The sequence below is a fragment of the Octodon degus genome, unplaced genomic scaffold (genome assembly GCF_000260255.1).
Source record: "Octodon degus isolate 3935 unplaced genomic scaffold, OctDeg1.0 scaffold00001, whole genome shotgun sequence".
In the NCBI taxonomy this organism is placed as follows: Eukaryota; Metazoa; Chordata; class Mammalia; order Rodentia; family Octodontidae; genus Octodon; species Octodon degus.
The window spans coordinates 22,849,912-22,871,589 of record NW_004524577.1 but is presented as its reverse complement, the minus strand read 5'-3'; the positions used below and the strand labels follow the sequence as shown (position 1 = coordinate 22,871,589).

At 40.1% G+C, this 21,678-nt stretch overlaps 1 protein-coding gene and 1 pseudogene across 1 annotated transcript in view; one reads left to right on the top strand and one right to left on the bottom strand.

Moving 5' to 3' along the window:
- Positions 1–2,777: 2,777 nt before the first annotated feature.
- Positions 2,778–21,678, top strand: part of LOC101563296 (general transcription factor IIH subunit 2) — a 28,367-nt gene continuing 9,466 nt past the window's right edge. The window contains exons 1-10 of the mRNA XM_004623023.3: positions 2,778–2,856; positions 7,838–7,925; positions 9,372–9,449; positions 9,773–9,809; positions 10,120–10,206; positions 12,090–12,140; positions 12,635–12,689; positions 17,474–17,579; positions 19,043–19,133; positions 20,102–20,189. Coding sequence (XP_004623080.1) covers positions 7,870–7,925; positions 9,372–9,449; positions 9,773–9,809; positions 10,120–10,206; positions 12,090–12,140; positions 12,635–12,689; positions 17,474–17,579; positions 19,043–19,133; positions 20,102–20,189 — 649 coding nt within the window. The 5' untranslated portion in view covers positions 2,778–2,856; positions 7,838–7,869. The remainder of the gene's footprint in view (positions 2,857–7,837; positions 7,926–9,371; positions 9,450–9,772; positions 9,810–10,119; positions 10,207–12,089; positions 12,141–12,634; positions 12,690–17,473; positions 17,580–19,042; positions 19,134–20,101; positions 20,190–21,678) is intronic.
- LOC101563687 lies at positions 4,662–5,027 on the bottom strand (annotated as a pseudogene).

The following is a 21,678-nucleotide window of genomic DNA, read 5'->3' as shown; positions in this document are numbered from 1 at the left end:
TGTTTATTGCTTTAATCCTTCCTGGAAATTTGCATGGTCTATGTTATCTTTCGTTACCAATTTCCCTGTAGTTTAAGAAACATATAGAGAAAAATTGAATCCAGTGTCCCTCAATTTTCATTTTCCAAACTCATAAAGAAACAAAATTTGAGCCCTTAACAGAACGGACTGGATCTTTATTTAGGTTTCCTGAGGCCTTTAGCTATCAATAGAGAGATTTTAGGATAGGTGTAGTTTTAACAACCATATAAACTATCATTGTGCAAAGATGATTGACACTTGCATCTGAATTTCTCATCTTAATTTTGCCTTGTACCCAACAACATTGTCTGTTCAATAGGTAGCAGAAATGGCAGAAATGTCAGATTTTGTAAAAGCTAATAAAGTGCAAGAAATCACACACACACACACACGTATGTTTAGGGCCAGCCAAATAGCTCAGCAGATTAAAGTGCCTGCAAGCAGGCCCAGGGACTAGGGGTTCCATCCCTGGGCCTGCCATGCCGGCCCTGCCCCCAGGATGCTGAGAGGGCAAGTGAGACTGGGGGTGATGGTGCATGCCTGAAATCCCAGCTCTTGGGAGGCTGTAAACAGGGGCATCACTATGAGTCTGATCTAGTAATGAGACCCGGTAGGCCCTTCCCTAAAAATACAGAAAACAAAACAAAACAAGAAAACATTACATCAGTTATCCCAGCATTGAAAGGTTGATGTAGAAGAATAACAAATTCAAGCCCAGAAAAATTAGCAACACACTGTCTCAAAAAACAAAGCAAAATGGTTGAGAACATGGCTCTGTGCAGAGGCCCAGGGCTATTGCCAGTACCACTGAAGGAGGAAAAATGTTTTTTCTTCCAGTCCCATTTGCAGCTTTGAATTCTTTTAATGCCAAGTAGGTAAACATTAAGCATGGCATGTAACTATTCCTAGGTGGTGAACAAATGCTTTCAGGGATAGAACAAATAGAAGTAACAAAGATGAGGAGCTGAAAGTGGTGTATGTAATCCCAGCTCTTTGAAAGCCTGAAGCAGGAGGATCCCAAGTTCTAGACCACTGGGAGCAACTTAGTGATTTAATGAGCCCTGCCTAAAATTTCTATTAATTTGTTTCTTACATTTTAAAAAATCATTTATCTGGTACAGGGTCTTACTAATAGTGATCCTCCTGCCTTAGCCTTCTGAGTGCTGGGATTACACATTCTGAGGCATGTGCCACCACATCTGGCGGGGAAATTTTTTAAAGTGAATTTTTTATTTTTATTTTTATTTTATTTTGTGTGTGTGTGTGTGTGTGTCTGTGTATGTGGCCAGCTCAGCCCACCAGGGGGCGGGGCTGGCTGGCATGTGGCGCGGTCCCTGTGCTCTGCCAAGCCCGTTCCAAGTAGGTGCCTTAGACCACTGAGCCATCCCACCAGCCCCTGGCGGGGAAATTCTTAATGCACCTGTCTCTTTACAAAGACGCTTCAAATTTGTTGAGCAACTCCTCTGACCTTTTCATGGTTTTTATTAATAGAAAGTTTTCCCAGGTTGGCAAAATAAGAACTGGCTTGGAGTTACAGCTCTTTGGCCCATGGGCACTCACCCTCTCTTGGAATAGGATGGGTGACTGCAGTGCAAGAAAGAAAGGGAAAAAGTGGGGAAAGAATGAGTGAAATGGTGTAGGAAAGAGAAAAAAGGAAAGGAAAAAGTGTGGGGTTGCGTGTCCTGCGCAAGGGTGAAAGGTTCCTGGCACTGGAAAACAATCAGCAATGCTAATTTTTTCTTTTCCTCCTTTATAATTTGTGGCTACCAAGATTTACAAACAACTGCTGCCACCAAGCCCTGTGTGGTGGTAGGTGGAGGCATCTCCTATTTACATGTAGGCTCCCTGGTTTAGGCTGCGATAGTTTGAGGCCCACAGCTGGTATCAGAGTGTGATCTAAGGTATTTATGTATTTGCTGCGGCATTAGGGATTGAACCCATGGCCTTTTTATTTCTTGTATGTCTGGATCTCTGTTGCCCAGGCTGGGTTTGAACTCGGCAATCCCCGTGCGTTGTCCTCCTAGAGTGTGGAGATTATGGGCATATGTGCTACCTACCATGCTGGGCCAGACCCTGATTTTAAATCCAGCGTCTGTTTCAATCCAGGTCTGTTCTTCCCAGTACCATGCAGGACACCTTCTGGCAACATTTTTAATGCAGATCTGATACATAGGGGGAAGATTTTGGTATCAACAAGACAAAATAAACAACGGATGGATGTGCCGATGGGAAAGAAAGACATCTCAGCTCTTGTAGCTCCTTTTTACTATATCCCTCCCGGTCCTAACCCTGTCCTGAGGCTGTGGGGCTGCCTTGCCTCTCCACTTCCCAGGAGTGGCAATGTTAATGACCTCACTGTGTTAGTCTCAGTTTACCTAAAAAGCTGAACTGATCTGACCCACCCACCAATCCTGCAGCTACAACACACCCTTCCAACCGCTCAGCTAAAACCTCTGGTTTTTTTCTCATAAAACACACTCACCCTAGTCACAAGATTTAGTTCACTCACCTCATCAGCTGCACTGCATTCAGCTGCTGCATGCTCGCCCACGGATCCACACCGTGGGGCTTCGGCCTCGGGTCTCTGCCTGGAAAGCTGCTCCCCCAGGGAGGAGTATGATGAACAGCTTCCTTCGCCCGGCTCTGCGCGCCCTTTACAACAGCTGCACGGCAGCCTCAGCTCAGACACCGCTGCTCCTCCGCGCCGCGCTCCGGCAGCCGCTGCCCGCAACACCCGGAACGTTTCTACGCGGTCCCAGCGCGCTGCGGAAGAGCGTCGGCGGCGCGCTTCGAGCCGCACGGCACTTCCGGCTCGAAGTGGTGCGCGTCTGGCCGGTAAGTCCGCGGAGGGAGCGAGGCCATCGGGGCGGGAGGGTGAGCGAGACGCCGGGAAGGCTGTCGGGCGAGCAGCCCCCGAGTTGTCCTGGCTGGCGCTGCAGGGGAGGGCCGTGGCGGGCAGGGTTCGGCCCCAGGCCCAGCGGGCACTGGCGTTGCGGCCGGGCGCGAGCTCGCGGGGTTGCCGCCTCGGAGCCCCGAGCTCCCGCGTGGAAAGCGGGCCCGGTGGCAACCGGCTGTCTCCTCAGGAAGCGCCTTCCCGAGAGCTGTGCGGGGCGCGCCTCTCGTTTCTTTGCAGGTGGCGTTTCAGTCTCATCTAACAAAATAATTGAGAACGTTGTGCGTTCTTTTTCTGATGTTCACCACAATTTTTTTGTTGTTGTTTATAGTATACTTTAATTCCCAATGCAATTCATTCACTCAATGACAGACTAAAATGTGCATTCTTTTATGATAAGCCGGAACATCTGTTATCCCAATAATACAAAAAGAAAACAGGTACAAAATTAGTATTAAGGGACTTCCTTAATTAAAATTACTTTTTTTTTTTTTTGTGGAACCAGGGATTGAACTCAGGCCCTTGCACTTGCCAGGCTAGCGCTTATTCTACTGAGCCATCTCCCTGGCCCAAAATTACAAAACTATATATATCCTTTTATTTCCACTCCACTCTGGCTGCATTTTATTAATATAATATCTGCCCTTCTTAATTCTTCTCTTAGGAAAGGCATCGCTCCCTAGTCACCCAAACCAAGCCTCCTCCTTCTCTTCCTCCTTGACCTCCTCACCTATACTCAAGAACTATTTTTTTTTAATTCATCCAATTATTTCTTTTTTTATGTTTTAAAGAGAGTACAAAAAAATAGAGTACAAAATAGTATTAAAGCAGACAAAATTACAAGTGATACAGAATTTCACTTAACAAAGTAATGTGAATTTCATAGTATTTGTTGCAATGGATAGTGTTGTCTTCCAACCAGTTATTCATATTATCAGAAAAATGCACAAAAAAATTGGAAGAAAAAAAGAAATGTGTAAGAAATTCAGAAGAGAATTAAGTATCAGCAGTTGAAAAAAAGAAGAAAAAACAATTTAAGCATTATTTGCTCCTTTCCATAGACCAACAGAAATGCACAGAAATGTACCATTGTCCAAACCATCCTGTTTGCATACGTAGATATCTCTCTTTCCTCCACTCCCTCATCTCTTCAACTCAGTAACTATTTCCTTTTGAATAAATTCATTCCCTTTTCCCAGTGTCTGTTGTATCCTTCAGATTCCATTTTTCTCTTTCAAGTTCTCACACTAAGGAGACAATATGATGTTTACACATATGGGTCTGATTTATTTCACTTAAGAGTATGGTCTCTAGTTGCATACATTTACTGACAAAATATTCAAATTTATTCTGTTTTATAGCTGAGTAATACTCTGTTGTGTAAAAATAACCCATCTTCTTTATCCATTCCTCAGCTGATGGGCATCTGGGCTGTTTGCACTGCTATAAACATGGGTGCACATATATCACTGTGGTATGAGGTTTTCAGTTCTTCTGGAAAAATACCCAGAAGGAGAATACCTGGCTTGAATGGACCTCCAATCCTAGGTTTTTAAGGAACCTCAACACTGATTTCCACAGTGGTTGTTCCAGTCTGCACTCCCACCAACAGGACAGAAGGTTTTTTCTCCAAAGCCCCTCCACCATTTGTTATTGGCTGATCAAGAACTATTAACAAGACATCTTTTTATATTTCTCTGGAATTAATCTCTTCTTCCACAGAGTTCTCTTTCGCAATTCCATTTCTTCATAAGTGTGGCATGTGAGATTTTAACTGTTCTCTTCCAGTTTTTTCTTCTTCAGTCAGTGGTAACGGCTCCACATCTGTTAGCTTTCGTAGTTCTTCTATCATGGTCATAGTTTTATTCAAAGTAGTATAAATGCGGCTCTTGATCTCTTTCTGTTCAATAGCAACAGGTTTAAAACGTGCACACAAAGTTTGGTATCGAGACTTTATGGCTGATAATTCCTTTATGAGCGTTACTGGATTTTTCTCTCCTGCTGAATCATGGTGATTAGCCTTGATTTCATATTCTAGCCTGTATGGAATACAATCCAGATCAGAGTCAGCTTTCTGGAACATCAGTTCTAGCTTATCGACCTCCGTCTCCATGATGAATAGTTGACCTCACCACAAATATTGAAAATAGGATCAAAGGTTCAGTTCAGTCGCTGTATACTGTGCTACCACACGTGGAATAGCACAGATGCTAAAGTTATTGTCACTTGTAATTTGGCTGGTTTTACAGCAGATCACCAAATTTCCTGAAAGAAATTAATCTGTTACACAGAGTGTACCGTTTGTTAATTCAGCGTGAAGTGTACAGAATTGGGATATAGCAGGTGCTGCAAAAAGCAGCGATACCTTAGGAACAGCCTCCAACTTGTCAGTGGATTTTATTTATGTATTTTAATGTATGTAGTACAGGGTCTCACTACACAGATCGGACTCATAGTGGTCCTCCTGTTTTGAGCCTCCCAAGCGCTAGGATTATAGGCGTGCACCACCACGCTGAGTCTTGTCAGTGGATTTTAATTCCATAGATCCATTTATAGGTCCTTCTTTAAAGTATTTTCAACACTTTGTTGTTGTTTTTTTTTTTATAATTTTTATTTATTTGAGAGAGAGAGAGAGAGAGAGAGAGAGAGAGAAAGTGGTGTGTGTGTGTGGCCAGCTCAGCCCACCAGGGGGCGGGGCTGGCTGGCATGTGGTGCTGGGGGATTGAACCGTGGTCCCTGTGCTTTGTTAAGTTTGTTCTAAGTAGGTGCTTTAGACCACTGAGCCATCTCTCCAGCCCCTTTAAAGTATTTTCAATAAAAGCAGTGATATAAATGGAGGGTAAAGTATTGGTTATGCCTTATATTTACAGAGTCTGCCAAGAAATGCATACACTTCAGGAGAAGAAAAATCTTAAGTAGTTTATTAATAATTTATTGAGGGCCGGCCGAATAGCTCAGCAGATTAAAGCACCTGCAAGCAGGCCCAGTGTCCAGGATTTTGATCCCAGGCCCACTCCCGGGGCTCATGCAGATCCAATTGAGACTGGGCGTGGTGGCACTTGGGCCTGTAATCCCAGCTCTTGGGAGACTGTAAACAGGCGGATCACTACAAGTCTGATCTAGTAGTGAGACCCTGAATGCCCTGTCGATCCTTCCCTAAAAATACAGAATAATAATTTATTGAGACATCATGAGATTAATGCAAGTTACCTTTGGCCTCTATAATTACAACAAATACTCTATAAGAGTGGTGGTCATTAGCTTCCAGACATTTATTAGTGAATTGCTACGTGGGTAACCTTGGTCATTGAGATTGCTAAAGATGCATTTTCAGTTTCTTCTGTAAGGGCCAGCAGTGTTCTGGGAAAAAAAAAAAAAAAAATAGAAAAGAATAAAGAGAAAACTACTTACTCTTCATCCTTTTTGCAGACGAAACCATTTGTTGTATTTATGAAATGGCTAAATAAATACTTTATCTTTTTCCTTTAATATTTGAGGTAATATTTTTTTTTTTTTTTTTTTTTGGAACCGGGGATTGAACTCAGGCCCTTGCACTTGCCAGGGAAGTGCTTATTCCACTGAGCCATCTCCCCGGCCAATTTTTGTTTGTTGTGAGACAGAGTCTCACAGTACAATTCAGGCTGGCCTTGAACTTCCATTGTAGCCCAGCCTGGCCTGGATCTTGTGTTCCCCCTGCCTCAGCCAAATGCTGGGATTACAGATGTGTGCCACCATAACTGGCTTCTAATTTTTGTTCTTTTGAATTATGAGATTTAAGCATGTAGCTATTTGGAAATGATAGGTTTCATTGTTAAAAACTTGATAATCCAAACCTAAAGCCTGGTGTAATGCACAGCTGTAATCCTAGCACTCAGGAGGCAGAGACAGGAGGGTCACTGTGAATTTGAGACCAACCTGGGTTACATAACGGGACCCTATCTCAAAACAAAACAAAAACAAAAAAATTCAAACCTTCACAAAGGGGCTGGTGAGATGGCTCAGTGGTCTAAAGCACCTACTTAGAACAAGCTAAGCAAAGCACAGGGACTGTGGTTCAATCCCCCAGCCCCACATGCCAGCCAGCCCCGCCCCCGGGTGGGCTGAGCTGGACACACACACACACACACACACCAAATAAATAAATAAACTTAAAAAAAAACCTTCACAAAGAAAGGTAGAGCGAGAATATAATGAGTCTTCAGGTACTTACTGCTCTGTTATCTTTAATTCTCACTTGTGGTTAATTTTTCAGCTATTCCTGTATTCACTCCCATAATTCTGTGTTCTTGTTTTGTGTCGTTTCTATAGAGCATTTTTGTTTTTTCATAAATTGTAAAAGGTGTTTATTTGTATTGGTATGTTGTCCATAAATATTCATATTCTTTTTTGGAAATAAGATTTCCAAGAGGATATTTATTTTTACTAATAACAGTTACTGAGTAAACTACAAAAAATAAGATGACATTGTATTCTAATTTTTCTCCTTCTGGTACGAGGGCTCGAACCCAGGGCCTCCTGCATGCTAAGCAAGTGCTTTTATCACTGAATTATAGCCACACTTTTCTTTTGAATTTTATTTTGAGACAGAATTTTGCTTAGTTGCCCAGGCTGGCCTTGAGCTGGCAAGCCCTCTACTTCAGCCTCCAGAGTAGTTGGTAGTATGATGTGCACCACCGTACCCGTTTGTTTGCTTGTTGAGACAGGGTCTCACTTTGTAGTTCAGGCTGGTCCTGAACTCTGTGTAGTCCAGGCTGGCGTCAAATGCACTGATTCTCTTGCCTCAACCTCTGAGCACTGGAATTACAAAGGCAGGCTCCACCATGCCTGCCAATTGTTTTTTGTTTTTTGGTTTTTTTTGCTTTTTTCCTCTATTTAACTGTGACAAACATGTTTAGAACATTCGTGGATTTATGGCTTTTACAGAGTGCTGACTAATATAATACACTTTCGAAAATATGGACGAAGAACCTGAAAGAACTAAGCGATGGGAAGGAGGCTATGAGAGAACTTGGTAAGTATGGCATTGTGGCCACTTTTTTTCTTTTAGATATTATCTCTCTTTGCTTACATCTTTATTAAAATTACTTTATATGTGTTAAAATCACCCACTTCCATCAGTTTTTAGAAAATTTGCTTGAGTTGTACAACCACTAACTTTTTTTTTTTTTTTGGTATTGGGGATTGAACTCAGGACCTTACGCTTGCCAGGCAGGCGCTTATGCCACTGAGTTATCTCCCTGGCTCACAACCACTATTATATACCAGTTTTAAGAACACTTTTTTTTTTGGGGGGGGGGAGGAAACAGTGCTTTACTATGTAGTTCAGGCTAGCCTTGAGCTCAATTTGTAGCCCAGACTGGTCTTGAACTTGCAACAATCCTCCTGCCTCAGCCTCCCTAGTGCTGGGATTACAGGGGTGCACCACCTCACCCAGCTCAGTTTTGTGTAACACTTTTTTTTTTTGTGGAACTGGGGATTGAACTCAGATCCTTGTGTTTGCTAGTCAAGTGCTTATCCTACTGAGCCATCTCCCCCTCACCCAGCTCAGTTTTAAGAACACTTTAACCATTCCACTAAAGTCCTTCATCACTACTTAACAGTTAATTCCATTTTCACTGCCTAGAGATACTAATTTATATTCTGTTTATTATAGATTTACCTTTTCTGAATATTTCCCAAAAATATAATCATGTAATATATGATGTGTTGTGGGGCTGGTGAGATGGCTCAGTGGTCTAAAGCACCTACTTGGAACAAGCTAAGCTAAGCAAAGCACAGGGACAATGGTTCAATCCCCCAGCACCACATGCCAGCCAGCCCCGCCCCCTGGTGGGCTGAGCTGGCCACACACACACATAAATAAATAAATAAAATTTAAAAAAATATATATATATATGATGTGTTGTGTCTGGTATTCACTTACTGCTTCAAGTCTCATTCATGTTGTAAAGTATATTAGTGCTTTGTTGCTTTTCTTTATGCTGGGATCTTACTATGTTGTAAGGCTGACCTTGAACTCACAGTCTTCCTGCCTTAGCCTCCAGTAGCTGAATTGGTTCTATGTGAGATTATAGGGACGTACTGGGGGTTAGGCCTGCGGGTGCTGTACAGTTGAGCTATATCCCCTGTACTTTTCATTTTTATTTTGAGCTAATGTCTAAGTTGTCCAGGCTGGCCTTGAACTTTTGATCCTTCTGCTTCAACCTCCCAAGTAGCTGGGATTCCAGGCATGTGCCACCATACCAAACTTGTTTTTTTTTAATTTTCTGAATAGTATTCCATTATACTGTCATAGCACATTTTTATTTATCAGTTCACCAGTTGATGGACATTTAGGGTGTTTACAGTTTGGCTGTTATACACAATCATCCTGTGAACACACATGTACAGATATCTACAGACATTTTTATTTATTGAGTTAATTATTTTTAGCTTACATTTTAAACCATTATTACAGGGAAATTCTTAAAGAGGATGAATCAGGCTCACTTAAAGCTACAATAGAAGACATTCTTTTCAAGGCAAAGAGAAAAAGGTAGGTAAATTCTTCTTAAGTGTGTTGTGACCAAAAACTGTCCCTGAGCCTTTTGTGCCCACCTGTAACTATGCTGAGTGCTTCATTTCTGCTGTGTTTCGGGGAAACTGGCCCATAGTTATCTGGATAGGTGCAAAGAACTGGTAATACCGCCTGACCTCAGTAAGCCAAAATTGACTTTGGGAACTACCCACAATCTCTATAATCATGTGTAGCCCAAAAGTTAATAATTGACTTCATTAAAAATTGCAGATTAGTTGGCAAGTTCTGTTGACTTTGGATAGCATATGGTATTCCATTAAAATGTTGTGTAATTTTAACAGAGTATTTGAACATCATGGACAAGTCCGACTTGGAATGGTATGTTACCTTTTTCTTTTACTGGTACGGAACTAGTTTGGATTAGAGAAACATTCTGGCCCAGCAGAGCAAACAATAATAAAACAACACACTTTTTAAAAAGAATACATAAGGGGCTGGGGAGATAGCTCAATAGAATAAGCGCTTGCCTGGCAAGCACAAGGGTCTGAGTTCAATCCCCGGTTCCGCAAAAAAAAAAAAAAAAAAAAGAATACATAAGAAGCTATGCTCAGAATATGTGAATATTAAATGCTGTTTTTGCTTCTTTGTGAAAGGTGTGACTGAAGCCTGTCCTCTTCCTTTTTGGTAGATGCGCCACCTGTATGTTGTGGTAGATGGATCGAGGACAATGGAAGACCAAGATTTAAAGCCTAATAGACTGACATGTACATTAAAGGTACAGTAAATTCATTTAAAAGTCATTTACTGGGGCTGGAGAGATGGCTCAGTGGTCTAAAGCACCTACTTAGAACAAGCTTAGCAAAGCACAAGGGACCGCGGTTCAATCCCCCAGCACCACATGCCAGCCAGCCCCGCCCCCTGGTGGGCTGAGCTGGCCACACACACACACTAAATAAATGTTAAAAAAAAAAAAAAAGTCATTTACTAACTGCTGATAACTTGGACTCTGAGTAACTAATTTATTTATTTATTTTTTTTTTTGAGTAACTAATTTAAAGATAATAATATGCAACGTATTAACTATTATCCTCCTGTCATCTTGTTTTGGAAGTTTGTTTTTTGGTTTCTTTAAAATAAAACAACAAAATTATTGGCAAAAAAATACATGTATATGCTAAATGGAAGAAAAAATAATAGTGACACTTTTTTCTTAATCTAAATGACAACCAAGAGAAGTGCTGTTGTACAGTTTAAGAAATAAGCCTCGTCTGCTAATTATGCATGTCTAATTTCTCTCTCTTTCTCTGTATCTCTCTCTCTACTTTTTGGTACCAGGATTGAACTTGGTACCTTGTGCTTGCCAGGCATGCACTTAAGTCACTGAACTATCTTTCCTGACCCAATGCAGGTCTAATTTTTGCCTTCCTGTCCCAAGTCAGAATCTTGTTTTGTCACTTGTCCCTTTTCTTTTTTAATCCTTTGTTTATTTGATACAGGGTGTCACTACACAGCTTAGACTCGTAGTGATCCTCCTATCTCAGCCTCCCCAGCAAGGGGAACTTGTCCCTTTTCTTTTCTTCTTTTCTTTATTTTTTTTATTTTTATTTTTATTTTTATTTTTTGCAGTACCAGGGATTGAACTAAGAACCCTGTGCTTGCAGGCACGCGTTTATTCTACTGAGCTATCTCCCTGACCCCTCCCTTTTCTTAGCCAACCTTCTGTCATTTTGAGACACGGGCTCCCTGTGAAGTTTAGGCTGGTCTTGAGCTCAGTTTGTAGCCCAGGCTGGCCTCAAACTCTCAGTGATCCTCCTACCTTAGCCTCCCAAGTGCTGGAATTACAGGCGTATGCCACCATCCTAACTGAATCTTAATTCTCCATTCACTTACTTGAATCAGTCTTCTCAACTTACAAACATGAGAGTGTTCCTAGTTGATAAAGCCCTATCTTCCATCTTCCTGTTCTCCCATCCCTGTCTTCTTTTGGGTCTTTCCTATTTCCATCATTTCTGTTTTGCTTTTCTTTTTGAGTTGGAATCTTTTCTGGCCTTGAACGCCTGGCCAAATGAGAGATCTGCCTGCCTCAACTTTCTAAGTCACTGGAACAGAAGGTGCTTGTCATTGTGCTTACTCCTATTTTGTTCAAGCTGGGCCTGCTGGTAAATGCCTGTAGTCCCCATAATCTGGAGGCTGAAGCAGGAGAATTGCAAGTTTGAGCCCAGCCTGGACAATTCAGTGACTTAGCAAGACCCTGTCACAAACAGGGCATGGAGATGTAGCTCACTAAATTAACAAGGCTTTGAATTCAACTTCCAGTACCACAAAACAAAATCATATCTAAAAAAGTAGGCCATTCCTGTATTCTCACTTGGCATTTCAGATATAGTTTTTATTATTTAATATTATTTAATATTTTTGCAACTAAACATTTTCTTGAAAATCTTTAAGCTTAAATATCGTGACAAATGGGCTGGGAGTGTAGCTTAGTGATAGATGCTTTCCTCGCTTGTGCAGAGCCCTGGGCTCCATCCTTAACAGCACAGAAAGAAAAAGACAAAAGCAGGATGTGAGAAGTGATCCTTGATAAAACATAATTGTAGTTGTTTGTATTTGTTGTTTTGCCCTTACATAATATTTCTTTTTGTTCTCTTTAAACAGTTGTTGGAGTACTTTGTTGAAGAGTATTTTGACCAAAATCCTATCAGTCAGGTATGTAGCTAAATGATATTTTGCTACCAAATACACTAGTTTGTTTTTTAAAAATAAGGCATATAAAAAATAAAAATAGGGCATACATTCTATCAGTTGCTAAGTGATCCACCTGATCCACTAGGTTGTATACTTTTGGGGGTACATTTAGCAAAAAGCAAAGTAACTAAAATTTTAGGGGACCTGCTGGTTAGCTCAATTGTTTAAACGCCTGTTTATGCAAACGAAGCCAAGCGCAGGATACCGCAGTTTAATCCCCAGCTCCACAGTCCTTGCCAGACCCACCCTAAGGCAGCCTGAATCAGCCAAAAATAAAAAATAAAAAAAATTTTAACAGTGTGTAGTAAACTCAGAAAAATACCATGAAGAAATGTTTCTTGTACGTTGCTTATTTCTTTTATAGGTATACTAATTTATTTTACATAAATTTTTAATCAAGAAGAAATCATTTGTTATATGAAAATATTAATAATCATTTTTGTCTTTATTTTGAGATTGGAATAATTGTAACTAAGAGTAAAAGAGCTGAAAAGCTGACTGAACTCTCAGGTATGTATCAAATTACCTTTCCAGTACTCAGGGACTTGGCTTCAGTTACTGGAACTTGTAACCTGTAAAGTGAAGCCTTTCTCTATGCTTTTTAGGTAAAATAATTTAATAATGCCCTTTTTTTCCATTAAACTCTTGGAATATAAGATTAACTGCTTTAAACTGAGTTCTAAAAAAAAAAAATAAAAAACTGAGTTGTGCACAGTGGTGAATAGTATTACTGTGAATGTGAATTTGTTTCCTTAAGATATGTACAGTCTTTAATATGTACTGAAAATACTGAAATAGTCTTATTGAAACCATTCATAAAATCTACTTAATTTCAACTTAAGTTTTTAAAATGTTAAAATTAACTTAAAAGTTTAATTTAAAGAGTACATGTATAAAAAAAACTCCATTATAGCTACTGTTAATGAATCCACTTTTATACTTGCATAACATAGTTAACTTAATTTTAGCCTCTTAAAAGATAATAATAGGGGCCGGGGAGATGGCTCAGTGGAATAAGCACTTCCCTGGCAAGTGCAAGGGCCTGAGTTCAATCCCCAGTTCCACCAAAAAAAAAAAAAAAAAAAAAAAAAAATGGCTGGGCCTGGTGGTGCATGCTTATAATCCCAGCACTTGTAAGGCTGAGGCAGGCGGATCGCTGTTAGGCCGCCAGTCTGGGCTACAATGTGAGCCTGAAGTATACAATGAAATTGTGTCTCAAAGAGACGAAAAAAAAAAGACAGTTTCCCTTTTCTTTTTTATGTGTGTCACTACAAACTGACGTCATTAATTCCCCCCCCTTTTTTTTTTGGTAAAAAAGCTCTATCAAATCTGATTTTCTCCCTTTGCATCACATAAGGGAATGACACAATTTTTATTAATAGTTTTTCACTGTGGCAATAAAGAATAAGATGTTTGTTCACCTGGGTTGATCCAAGAAACTAGTCGCAAGAAAAGAGAATGGTTTTGGCTGGGAGTGTCAGGAAGGCCCTCAGTTGGGTCTGTAGCACTAGATGTCATCACTAGGTTACCATAGCTTGGACGTGAGTGGCCCTGTGCCCCTGTGGGCTGTGCTGACACAGGTAGTAGTAGTCTCGAGGCATCCTGGCCTTGTCTGGCTTCAGCCTTTGGTCAGGTTCCTGTGAGATGAAAAGGTGCCTGACCACAGCCCTACATGGCCCTTGCTGTCTGGGTGCAGGCGACTTTGGTCTTACTCACGGTCTGCCCACCCATGAGTTGCCAGCATGGCAGGAGAGTGAAGAGTTTGGCCACCGTCTGGCGTCGCGTTGCCCTAAGTATGATGGAGGCAGGAGCTTCCCCCTCCTCTCTCAACTTTCCAATTCGACTGACCATATCAGATACAGAAGTTACATTTTTTTTTTAATTTTTATTTATTTGAGAGAGTGAGTGTGTGTGGTGTGTGTGTGTGGCCAGCTCAGCCCACCAGGAGGCGGGGCTGGCTGGCATGTGGTGCTGGGGGATTGAACCACGGTCCCTGATGCTTTGCTAAGCTTGTTCCAAGTAGGTGCTTTAGACCACTGAGCCATCTCTCCAGCCCTACATTTCTTGTTATATAGGTCTTGCTTTATCTTAGTCTTAACCATCCAGCAGAAAAGTATAAAGTAAGGAATAAAAAGTAAAGCCATATTAATATGCTGAGCTATAAAAGGCTCAAGTCAACAACTTCTGACATTCCCAGTCCTATGGATAACCCACTACTATTGTGGACTGCTGGACTATATTGGGTTATTTTGCTGAATTCATGTACCTACAATATTTAAGTGGCAATGGAATACCCTTCTCTGACAAAACTAAACAAAAAAAGGGGATATAAACGAAGGACCATTTTGTATCTGTATATACAAAATAATTAGTATAGACAGCTACTGTCTCTTAATTCAGTGAAAAGAAAGATTTGTACTAATAGTGTTTGGACAGGATATCATGTCTACATCTTGTACTATGAATAACCACTATGAAGACAACAATATGTAATGTATTAATTTTTGAAACTGTCCTATTAGTTTTGAAACTGCCTCATTGCTATTTGTTTCTCAATAAAATTAATTTAAAAAAAATATTAGCAAACGGTGAAAAAAATAACAAAGAACTTTCTCACCCCAAATGTAGAGAAATTTTGTGTACCACTGAGGTCATATGTATGAAGTTTAAAAACCTTTGGAGCCAGATGTAGTGAGCACGCCTATAATCTGAGCTGCTTGGGAGGCTGAGGCAGAAAGATCTTGAGATCAACACCAGCCTGGAAGACACAGCAAGTTCAAGACTTGCTTACATGGTGAAGGGCCAGGGATATACCTCAGCAGCACAGGGCAAGCACAAGGTCCTGAGTTCGATTCCTGGTACCAAAAAAAGAAAAATACTACATAGTGAGACCTCATCTCAAAAAGGAAAAAGAGGAAAAATAGAAAGTGAAAGCCCTTGCAGTTAAACTTTAATACACATTACGTGACATGTGGTTACACCAGCTTCTCAGTCATTTGCCTCATGTGTCACTTATTATGGCAGTTTTTCCTCCATTTACACTGCTTTGCATGGTATAGGGCAGTGAGGGTAAACCTTTTAGAGTTTTTAATGATAACAGTTGGCTGCATCACGAATGCTATAGGTTCACCACCTCTGCTATAGGCAGGTTTTTCAGGTGTTACTTCAGTTACCTTAGATGTTACAGAAGAGAATGCTGCTTTGCTTCTTTGTTAAAAGCTTCCTTTATGAAGTCTTGCCAACCTCTTTATTTTTTTTCCTTCAAGAGAAATATTGAAGGGGCCAGAGACATAGCTTGGCAGTTTAAGCGCCTACCTGACAAGCGCAAAGACCTGAGTTCGATCTCCGGTACCGCATGCTGTGCCAGCCCCAGAACTTGGGCACACCTTTCTGGCCACCCAAACCAGGCGTGGTGGTGCACACCTGTAATCCCAGTGCTGGGGAGACTTAAGACAGGAGAATCACACTGAGTCCAAGCTGCACAGTGATACCCTGTACCAAATAAATGAATGAATGAATGATTAAAAAGAAATTTTAAAAGAAAAATATTGAAAATGGCCAACATTTTCCCATCAATGAATATTTTGCTTCAATAATAAGTTTATTAATAACCTTACTAAAAATACTTAAAATAGCCATTACATTGAGCCTGAGTAGCAGGGAACATATATAACACAATTGAAGCAATAATACTGATCATATAAGGAGCCATTCATGGGTTTGCTCAGTGACAGGAAATGACATGTATAAAAGACTGCATTATAGCTACTGTCTTGCCAGTGGTAGCAAGACACATGCTCATTTCAGAGATATGAAAATATGACAGTATACTTGTTTTAAATTTTTTCATGGGGTCAGAGATGTACCTCAAGGGCTTTGCACCTGCCTGGCAAGTGTGAGGTCTGGCATTCTATTCCCAGTACCCTGTGCCCTGCCAGTGTTTTTTTGCTTTTTTGTTTTTTGAGCTGGGCATGGTGGTGTGTGTGAGCCAAAAATATATTCATTTAGAAAATGATGAAATTTAAAAAAAGATGAAATAAGCTGGGCATGGTGGCACATGCCTATAATTCCAGTACTCGGGAGGCTGAGGCAGAAAGATGGTTGTGAATCTGAGACCAGCCTGGAGTACAAAGTGAGCTGAAGGCCAGCCTGAACTGTGTAATGAAACCCTGCCTCAATAAAAAAGAAAAAAAGAAAAGATGAAATATAGAAATATGAAGTATGAAAAGTTATGTAATCTAAGGTTAATGTTATTGTTTTTTTTTATATATATATATATTTAGTATAGGGTATACAGGGCCTCACTACATAGATCAGACTCAGTGATTCTCCTGTTTTCAGCCTCCCAAGCACTGGGATTACAGGCACGCACCACCACACCTAGTCTCCCGGTGCAATGTGTCCTGCAGGTGGGGCCAGGGTGGCACATTGGGGATGCCTGAGCAGGCACTTGAGTCCCTTGAGCTATCTGGCTGGCCCATTATTGTTAAATATAGTATTGGTGTCAGTTACTCTTCTCTTGTTGCTGGGACAGATACCCAACACTCAAAATGAAGGAAGGAAAGGTTTATTTAGCTCACAGTTACAGGAGGTTTCAGTCCATATTCAGCTGGCTCCAAGGCAGAGTGGCAAATGACAGAGAACATTTCATGGTGGAGGCAAAGAGCAAGAGAGCAAAAGGAGGGGCTGCAGCTCAGATAACTAACTAGCTTCTTTCTCCTACTTACACGTTGTAATGCAGATTCCCTGCCCCAGGGCAAGTGCAGCATCCTTGTCCACTATGATCAATCACAAACTCCAGGAGCTGCCCCGTGACTGCTTGAGGCTTTGGGGGGACACCTATACATAAATGATAACAGTACTGCATATAAAAATAAGATTCTTTGTATTTTCAGTATGAAGATTATCAAATATCCCTGGAAAAAAGGCAACTTGATAAAAACATAAATTGAAGACATTCTGTTCTTTAATATCATAGACCTGTAGGGCCAGGGATACAGCTCAGCAGTATAGTGCTTGCCTGGTAAGAGCAAAGGCCCTGAGTCTGATTCCTGGTAACAACAAAAAAGATCATAGATACTTAAATTTTGGAAGAAGCATATTCTCTCTGTCTGGGTCTGTCTGTCTGTCTTTCTTTCTTTCATTTTCAGAGGTTAAACATAGGAAAATTTTTTGAGAAAAGGTTTGGGGAATAGCTTCTTAGAGACAAAAAAAAGGTCCCAAATGGGTTGCCCAGCGTTTTCATGTTGTGTATATGGCATTTTATTAAAAGTAAATTGTTTATTTAATTTAAGGAAACCCGAGGAAACACATAACATCTTTGAAGAAAGCTGTAGATATGACCTGCCATGGAGAACCATCTCTTTATAATTCCTTAAGCATGGCCATGCAGACTCTGAAGTTAGTATTTTACATTTCTTATTGAAAGTTGGTGCAGAAGTGTCTTTAATTAATTGAAATGATAACATGTTAACAGGAATCTCCATAAAGCCAGTTACAACAAAATAGGTAAGTAGGAAAACTAGCTGTGTGTCGTGGTGCACATTTATAGTCCTGAAAGTCTGAGAGGTTGAGGGAAGAAGATTGCAAATTTGAACCCAGGCTGGGCAACTTAGCAAGATCCTGTCTCACAGAAGAGGTAGGGGCTGGAGCTGAGGCTAGAGCTCAGTGTGAGGGGCCTGGGTTCATTTCTCAGTCCAGTACCGCCAAAGGGCTATGAGATTGTATGTGGCATTTAGTATGGCATAACGAGAGTTGGTAATATACATCTACTAATTAGGAGTGCACTTTTCCTGCAAGTCCTACTGTGGATTATAGCAAAATCCCAAAGAAAATAAGCAGTGTGCTTAAATTAAAGCTCATGCTTTTTATCTCCGGATAGGCTGTCTTATCTTTGACCTTGTGCCTATATATAATAATCTTTTAGTTTTGAAGTAGATGAGTAGGTAATACAAATTATAAAAGCAGGCTCTTCGGCAATAACTATGAGTGGTGAAGATAACAGTGAAATCTATAATTAACTTTAAATGTGCTCCAAAAATTATAGAAATCCTTCCCTAGCATAGGAGAAACAGCTCACACATTTTCATCTCTCATGGAGTCGTCATTTAATTAAGTGGCCCACAAGGGAACAAAGTTCAGATTAATAAAACCAAATCCTCAGGAGATTAAATTGCAGTCTTTAAGAAGGAAATATGTTAACTGTAAGTCACATGTACGTACCTTGATTCCCGCTATATGGTCATGTCTCTCATTGAATACTTTAGACTTTGTATGAAATAAACTTATGGAACTATAAGCTTCATGGAACTGGCCGGTATCATTTATCATTCTGCCCCCCTAACTTGAGAGAACTCTTTAAATATATAATTTTTTAAAGAAGTATATATCTCTTACTGAGCGTGGTGGCACATGCCTGTTATTCCAGCACTGGGGAGGCTGAAAACAGGAGGATCTCTACAAGTCAGAGCTGCATAGTGAGATCTGGTACCAAATATATATTTTTTAAAGAAAGTGTAATATCTCACTCCTGTGTGCTCTCTCATATATATATATATATTTTTTTTTTATTTAATTTTTTTTTTAAATGTTTATTAGGGCTGGGGTTGTAGCTATGTGGTAGAGTACTTGCCTGTCATGCATGAGGCCTGGGCTCCATGACCAGCATTGAAAAAGAGAAAGAAGAAAAAGTATTTAAAGTGCTTAAAATATGTTCAGTTCATTCCCCTGCAGTGTTGAAACAAATGAGATGTTCTATAGTCTAAATATATAAACCATGTTTACTGTTCCTCTAGATACTCCTTTTTTTTTTGGTAGTGTAATTTGCTATAACTAAGTGGAATATGTTTTTATCTCTTCTTTAGACACATGCCTGGACATACCAGTAGAGAAGTCCTCATCATCTTTAGCAGTCTTACAACTTGTGATCCATCCAATATTTATGATCTGATTAAGGTAGGACCAATACTTCAAAACTGAGTCATAGAGAGTATGGTAGTACATATTTGTAATCTCAGCACTCTGGAAGGCTGAAGCAGAAGGATTGCAAATTCAACCTCAGCTTGGGCAATTTAGTGGTTTAGCAAGACCCTATTCCAGAACTGGGGATGTGGCTCAGTGGTAGAATTCTTACCTGGCATGCATAAGGCCCTGGGTTCAATCCCCAGCACTACAGAAACAAAAACAGGACCATGTTTAATGATAAAATTTTTTAGCAGGCATTGTGGTGCATGCCCATAATCCTAGCACTGAGGAAGCTGAAGCAGGAGGATTGCCCCTTGTGTGAGGCCAGCCAGGGTTCCATAGTGAGTTGAAGGCCAGTCTGAATTACAAAGTGAGACACTATTAAAAGACAAAAAAACTTTCTTAAGAAGGGGAGGAAGAAGTGGGTGTGGTGGCACATTCCTGTAATCCCAGCATTCTGGTCGCTGAGGCAGGAGGATTGCCACAGGCCAACTGTGCTATATAGTGAGTTCAAACCCATACTGAGGGCCAGGGATATAGCTCAGTGGCAGAGGACCTGCCTGACATGCATGAAGTCCTGAGTTCTATTCCTGGTACAAAAAATATCCCAGCCTGAACCACAAAGCAAGACCCTGGGAAGAGAAAGGGGATGGAAAAAGCAATTGAAATGTATTGTGTACAGTGCCAGCTCCATCCACACAAGAAGTATAAACCTTACGCACTGCACTCATGTACTAAGAATATTTTATATACTGGAAAAAATAAAAATATGTTTAAAAGAGGTCCTGGGTTTCATCCTTGGTGCCCCCAAAAACAGAGACAAAAAAATCCAAAGTAATAAAGAGAATTCTGTAGTGAATTTATCAATAGCTTTCAGAGCATTATTTTTCAAGTACATTAATTCTCAATGAAATATTTTTTTCTTTTCTGAATACCTCCCTTTCTGGAATGTGATGAAGACCCTGAAAGCAGCTAAAATCAGAGTATCTGTCATTGGGCTGTCTGCAGAAGTTCGGGTGTGCACTGTGCTCGCACGGGAGACCGGTGGTGTGTGTCTACTGTTCCCCTGAACTGGGGTGTCTTGAGCCACTAAATCTAAACTGTTTCCTAACCCGTCGTCAAGCATGTGGAGTCTTCTTAAATATATTGTTTCTGTGAGAAATTACCTCAAAAGAGAAGGAAATTTCAGTGATGTCTGTGTTTAGAGAAACTATTATAGCTTTCTTTTATTATTTATTTATAACTTTTTCTTTTCAATGTGAAAAAAATAAAATTTCAAAACAAGATAATAGGAGGGTAACAGTGATTGTTATCCTGAGGTACTGGAGTACAAGATGTTTAATTGTCCAAACAGTATTAGTGCAAACCTTTCTTTTCAATGAACTAAGAAAAATTAGTAGTATAACTGTCTTAAATGTCTTGTTATGTATATATTTTTTGCTTTTGCTCTTCTCCATTTCCTGGTCCCAGTTTCTCTTTCCTATTGAAGTTTCTTCCTATCTTAAAATATTTGTTGTATATTTTGAATCTTATTTACTCTAGCTTCTTACTAAAAGCTAGGTAAGGAGACAATATGTTTTTTTGGCAATCCGATGCTTCACATATGCATCTGGTTTATTTCACTTGTGAGTATGTTCTTAAGTTGCATCGTTCACCTATAAAAGTCTCCAGTTTATCCTTCATTATAGCTGAGTAATACTCCAACAGAGCTGACATCTTTTTTGTCCATTCCTCAGTTGATAGGCATTTGGGTTGTTTCCAGGATCTAACTATCACAAATTGTGCTGCCATAAACATGGGTGCACATATATCGGTGTGGTATAATGTTTCTAATTCTTCTAGGAAGATACCCAGTAGGAGAAGAGCTGTGTTCAATGAGACCTTGTAGTTTTTTGAGGAATCTCCACACTGATTTCCACAGTGGTTGTACCAGTCTGCACTCCCACCAGCAATGGAGAAGGGCTGCTTTTTCCCCACAGCCCCTCCAACTTTTGTTATTGATTTCTTGATGATAGCTGTTCTTTCTCCGAGAGAAGGAATCTCATTGTTGTTTTAATTTGTATCTCTCGAATGGCCCATGATATTGAATGTCTTTTCATATATTTATTTGCTGTTCATATTTCTCTATCTGAGAAGTATATATTCATCTCAGATACTCATTTTTTGGATTGGGTCTGTAATTCTTGAAAGGCTAGAAATTTTATTCTATGTAGTACTTTGTAAAGATTTCATAGTATGGGCCAGGGAGATGGCTCAATAGAATAAGCGCTTCCCTGGCAAGCGCAAGGACCTGAGTTCAATCCCCGGTTCCGCCGAAAAAAACAAAAAAAAAGATTTGTAGTTTGGTTTGGTTTTAATCAAATTACAATTACTGTTCTTAGAGATACCAGTTCAGAGATAGAATTTTTTTTAAATTACACTTGAACTAAAATCTTAATTTTGAAAATACACATTTTTAAATGTTAACACAAAATTACACAGAAATTATAATCCGTTCTTATAAGGCTGTTGTTTGTTTCTTTTTTTTTTTTTTTTT